Raw genomic sequence first — 5,980 nt, forward strand, 5'->3', positions numbered from 1 at the left:
TTTCTTTTAAATTGTAACGGTGTTACTGTTGCTGCGGGTGAATTTTTATTATCACCTTATGCATAACCTTTTGTTCTCGAGGTGCTGGATGGGTGCGTTCGACAGGAAGTGATTTTAGATTCCTCGGTTATTTCGTTGGTGCCGGTGGATGATAATGTTGCTGTGAATGTTGATATTTCTGCTGGTTTGCCTGTTCAGGGTGCGGTGAATACTAATGGAAATGTTATGTTGCTTGAAAATGAGGAAGGTTATGCTGATTGTTTTGTATCTGTTGCTGTGGATCAGGGTGGGATTGAGGCTGTTTGTCCGTCTCTGGGTAATAAGGATGGTATACCGATTCTCAACAGTTTTGTTGAGATTCCAGTTATTCAGGTTGATACACAATTGATGACTGACTGTGTGGGTAAGTCTGCGGGCAAGGAGATTAGGAATCAGAATAACTGGTTAATTGATTCGTCTGAGGAGGAAGTTTATTTTGAATCGTATGACTCGGATAATGATTTTACCCTGGATCGCTCTTCCATTGCCACTCGGGGGAAATTTTGGGGGAGAGGTCGTCGTAGACTCGTAGAAGATGATTTGGCGTGTTTTTTTGTTGTTCGTCATGCTATTATCCGCTGGAATTTTTTGGTTTGAATTTTCGATATGTTGCTACGCGAGGCTAAGGGCAATGATGTGGTTGGGGCTCGCGTCCCGGCCGTTTTTCTAGTGGTAACCGTGGGTGTTGATTTGCTTGCTTGATGGTCCGTGCGGGACGTCTTGGACGCTGGAAGCTTCAATTGTGATATGAGCCCGTTTTTAGATTTTAGCTTTTAGCTTGTATTACACTAGTTTTTTGGTTTTTTTCTTCTGCTTGGTAGGATTTTGTATTTGTAATGTTGTTTTTTGGGTATTAATATATATGTTATTTAAAAAAACAAAAAAAAATGTATATTATATATCTTTTTAATCTCTAATGTATTTGTTCTCTCATCTAGCTTGTTCAATTTTTATTCAAAATTTTATTGACATCTAACAAAATTGTCCTACTTAGGCATCGTTTGGGACAGCTTTCTTGCTGCTTTTGTTCTAAAAATCTGCTTAAAGAAGTAGAAAGAAAGCTGTCCCAAATGAACCGTTAAAGAAGTTCCCAAACAGCTGACAAATTTTCGCACGTCAATAAAGTTAAAGGGGAATATGAGAAAAATGATTGAGTGTTAATGAAAAGTTAAATGAATTGATTATATTTAATTATTTTTGTTTGCAGGGAGAATAAACTTAGGAAAACTTGTACATCAAACTTTAAAAACGATGCACTTATTCATCAGGACACCAAACTACACAGTTTTATACAAAGTTCAGGTAAGACGAGGAAGGATCCAACGGTGAATAAGACGAGGAAGGATGCCACCTCGAAGCGCATAAAGGATTGCACGGATTCCCTTAGATGGGCGGGCGGGCCCAGACTCGCATAAAGGATTGCACCCATCTAATCTCGCCGCAGTGTAGTCGACAGCACAAGCTTGTTACCAAATCAGCCGGCCAACGAGTCAAGCCCGCCGGCCGGCAATTTCGACTATGCGTACCCACCGCAGCCCATAGAACCGAAGACAAGCCAGATAGCGATAGGTCAACAAAATTAGCAACGCCTCTTCAAAAATCTCTATTCTATTTCTTTCTAATAAAACGGCAAAAATTGAAAATAAAAAGGGGCCACTTTTCTGCTATGTATCCATTTCCTCAAAATGTAACATTCAGATCCTAAATGCTTAAAACAGTAAGGAGTCGCATTGCTCGATCTTGATAATAATTGGCTTGCAATCGTGCGCGACGACGTTGTGCTCGCCGGTGAGACACTGCGCACGGTCGGCTTGCCGTGTCCAGTCTGTGCTGGCGATGACGGCGAGCATTAGAACAAGACAGGCCGCTTGCGCAGAGAGCAGTCCGAACCAGAGCCCACGGAAATCCAAGCGGGCCCAAAATGCGAGTCCAATGGCCACAGGCATCCCCACTCCGTAGAAAGAACCGAGATTTATATTCGCGCCGGCGCGCGGGCGCGCGCTGCCTCGTAGAACGCCGCAGCCTGTCGTCTGCGGGCAGTTTCCGAGCTCGCATAAGCCCAAAATAGGGAGCACGGCCGAGGTGAGGCTCACGATCTCGGGGTCAGAGGTGAAAATCTTGGCCCAGACATTGCGGACGGAGAGGGAGAATGAGAGTGCGGTGAGGCCGAGCAACGAACCACAGATTAATCCGACGGTAGCGGCTCGGCGGGCGCGATCGGGTCTGTTCGCACCAAGCTCGTTGCTGACGCGGGTGGAGACTCCGGCGCTGAGAGAAGAGGGGAAAATGTAGATTAAAGAGGTTGTTTGTATGAGGAGGCCCATGGATGCGACGGTGGATTGGGGGCGTAGGAGGAGACCGCAGAGGAGAACCATGATTTCATACCACCACCATTCCAAGCACACGGAGATGCAGCTGGGGACTGCGAGGGCGATGAGAGACCGCCAGCCTGAGAGGGAGAAGGTGTCGTCACCATCGGAGGGGATAAGCCCTCCAGTGCGGAGGTGCAGGCCGGAGAAGTGAAGGTAGGCTATCAGAAGGAGGACGAGATTCAAGTTGGTGAAGACGGAGGCGAGGGCGACGCCAGGGACGCCGAGGTGGAAGTGGTTTATCAACAGGTGATTGATGGGGAAATGAAGGGCGACGGTGGCTGCAGCGGTGGCGGTGAGGGGGAGGGTGATGGATTGTGTGCGGAAGTAGACGCGGAGGGGATGAAGAAAGGATTGTAGGAAGAGGTCTGGTAGGGAGAAGAGGATGAAGGTTTGGGCAGCGTCGGCGATATCAGGGTGTTGGCCGCAGAGGATGAGGATGTGGCGCATGAAGAACCAGAGCAGGGAGATGGGGAGGGAGGCGGAGAGGAGGAGTAGGATGGTGCGGCGGAGAGCGAGCCCAAGGAGGTGATTGCGGCCAGCTCCGTGGGCTTGACCACAGATAGGTTCCATACCGGTGGCAAGGCCGGAGAGAACAGAGTATCCTGTTATGTTAGCGAAGCCGATGGCCAGGGAGCCGCCGGCGAGAGGCAGGGAACCCAGGCGGCCGAGGAAGAGCATGGAGATTAAGGAACGGGAGTAGAGGAGGAGGCCGGTGAGAACCATGGGCAGGGCGATCGAAAGAATCGATTTTGCTTCGATCAAGGTAAGGGAAAGCTGTTTGGTTGGTGAAAGGGGATTAATAACGGGGGGTTCATCGTTGCTCCCGGTTTTGTGATCAACAAGGGGCATGTAAAGGGTTGCGTGATCTGTATGGTGATTGCCGCCGTGTTCTCCATGAATTCCTGAGCTATCAAATTGGCACATGGCTGTTGCTTATGCTTCTTTTACTAGGAATGGAAGAGGAGGAGAGGAAGGAGGGAGGAGGAGAGAGTTCAAGTGGAATTTGGTTTTGCTGTGGGCGAAGAAATGGGGCGGGGCGGTGTGAGGGATTTATAGGGAAGAGGCAGCGGGAAGACATTCTTCTTGCCGGGAATTTGGAGGCTACTGTTTTATCCACTGAAGGAAGCGGGAGACTAAATTAGTATTTCTTGCGGCTAAGTCTTCCTGCTTCGTTGAATGGGCTGCCTCCCGCCATTCCATCCTCTCCTTCCGTGCTTATCCGTCCCTTTACAGGAGACATACTCATAAAAAATTAATATTTTATCCATAATTTTAAAATCAAATTAATGTAAAAGAAATTATAAATACATATCAAATTATAATAATTACCTTTTTATTTTTATCTTTTTTATATTTTACTTTGATTTCAATACCTCTAGAATAGAGAAACCCGCTTGAATTTTTTTTTTTTTAGTATTAGAAGTAAATAAAAGTTTAAGCTATTAAATTAATAATACTGACTTACATCTATTATTTTTAATTTTCTTTTTTTTACGTTAGGCCAATGAAGACAAATTCATAAACATATCATATACGTTAGTTTCAAACATGGAACCTCTGGGTTGATAGCTGAAGCTCCCAGCAGCAAGTAGGGGTGCCATTTTTTGACACGACCCGAAACCCAATTCGAAGCCAAACTGAAAAAATCTAGGTTTGGGTCGACCTGTTTGTGAAACGGGACACATTCAACAAACCGACCCATTTCAAAAATCGGGTCAAGTTCAGGCTGACCAGGAAACCCGAAAATGGCCTGACCACGTCTACTCAGCATTGCCCGATGCATCGAGTCGCGTCAAGCGGGACTCGCGTCTCTTCGTGTGCATTGCCCGAGACGTCGCCATCGAGTCGTGTGACTCCCATCTCATCAGTCTCCACTGCCACTGTTGTCGCCGCCACCGCTGCTTTATCGCCGGCTTTGAATGGAAACAAGAAGTAGCGACGGGTAGGGTCGTGCCGACCTGGCAACCCAGAGGGTCAAGTTGGGGTTGCATTTTCTGGCCCGTTGGCAAAAACAGGTTGTGTTCGAGTTATGTCAAATAGTATCGGGTAGTTTCAGATTAGACCTGAACCCAAACCGTTGAGCCGAATTGACACCCCTATAGCTAAGCCAACATATTATATGAGTTACATTATTTTAAAATTTTAAGTTGATGTATATCCAATTTATTGGACTCAGTTTTCAGTGCCATATATAGAAAGGGAGAGGAAGCTAAATGTACATAGAGCTATGCATTTGCTATTAAAGGTGCATGAAGTTTGAAATATGACATTTTGAAAATAAACATAAACAATTAGTGAGCTAAATTTTGACTCAATATTGTTAGGTTTGTTAAAAAAAAAAACTTGTAAAGTATTGTTGCGTCCTGGAATATCCGCGGCGGTAGGGAAATATAAAGTTTAACGTCTTAACATTGTACGAAGATCCAATGCGAAATCAGATAAAGTAGAGGTTGTAGCGTTCATAAGAGACACTAGAGATTTAATGTGGAAACCTGTATTTTCATGGGGCCTGGTCCTGTTTGAATGAATCCAGTATTATTTGTAGTCGATTACAAATGAGGTCCTTCATTGGAGGGAAGGCCCTAACTTGATATAACATATATACATCATATAGAATGCATTACATGGTAGAAATTGAAAGAATCGTATTGATATATTTGTTTAGTAGGTAGGATGATTGTTAGCAGGCGACAAAGGTTGGAAGGACCGTAGTCGGCAGGAGACAATGGTCAGAAAGACCGTTGTCTAGCGGTAGAGGTCAAAAGGATCGTAGTAGGCGACGAGGTCAGAAGGACCGTAGTCCGCAGGAGACAAGGGTCAGAAAGACCTTTGTTTGGCGATGGAGGTTGGAATGACTGTAGGAGATGACATAGATCGAAAGGACTGTAATCGGTAGGAGACAAGAGTCAGAAAGATCGTTGTCTAGTTGTGGAGATCAGAAGAACCGTAGTAGGCGATAGGGTCGGAAGGACCATAATCGGAAGGAGATGGGGGTCAGAAAGACCATTGTCTAGCGAAGAGGTCGGAAGGACCGTAGTAGGTGACTAAGGTCGGAAGGACCATGGTCGGTAGGAGATAGGGGTAAGAAAGACCATTATTTGGCTGTGGAGGTTGGAAGGATCATAGTAGGCGACAGAGGTCAAAAGGAGACAGGGGTCGAAAATATCGTTGTATGGTGGTGGAGGTCGGAAGGACCATAGTAGGCAATAGAGGTCGGAAGGAGTGTAGTCCGCAGGAGACAGGGGTCAGAAAGACCATTGTCGTAAGGCGGTGGTCCGACGGGAGTCCGGGCATCAAGTGGTGGTTCAGTGGAACTACAGGCGTCAAGTGGTTGTTTAGTGGAACTTCGAGCATTAGGTGGTGGTCCAACAAAAATCCGGCATCAGGTGGTGGTCTGGCGAAACTCTAGGTGACAGGTGGTGGTCCAACGGAACACCAGGCTTTAGGTGGTGGCCCGGTGGAACTCCGGGCGTTAGGTGGTGATCCAATGGAACTCCGGCGTCAGGTGATGGTCGAACGGAACTCCAGATGTCATGTGGTGGTCAACTGGAACACCGACATCAGGTGGT

The 5,980-nt window shown here is 46.5% G+C and overlaps 1 protein-coding gene across 1 annotated transcript; it reads right to left on the bottom strand.

The window, feature by feature from the left end:
- Nucleotides 1-1,323: 1,323 nt before the first annotated feature.
- Nucleotides 1,324-3,617, bottom strand: LOC110112533 (protein DETOXIFICATION 49). The gene has a single exon (XM_020844786.2). It carries the CDS (start codon nt 3,333-3,335, stop codon nt 1,749-1,751), a length of 1,587 nt encoding a protein of 528 aa, XP_020700445.1. The 5' UTR covers nt 3,336-3,617; the 3' UTR covers nt 1,324-1,748.
- Between the last annotated feature and the right edge of the window lie 2,363 nt (nt 3,618-5,980).

Source organism: Dendrobium catenatum, unplaced genomic scaffold (genome assembly GCF_001605985.2).
Source record: "Dendrobium catenatum unplaced genomic scaffold, ASM160598v2 fragScaff_scaffold_133, whole genome shotgun sequence".
Taxonomy (NCBI): Eukaryota; Viridiplantae; Streptophyta; class Magnoliopsida; order Asparagales; family Orchidaceae; genus Dendrobium; species Dendrobium catenatum.

Bases quoted from the DNA above. Each gene is read 5' to 3' on its own strand.
- LOC110112533 (XM_020844786.2), bottom strand. From the start codon at position 3,335: ATGTGCCAATTTGATAGCTCAGGAATTCATGGAGAACACGGCGGCAAT.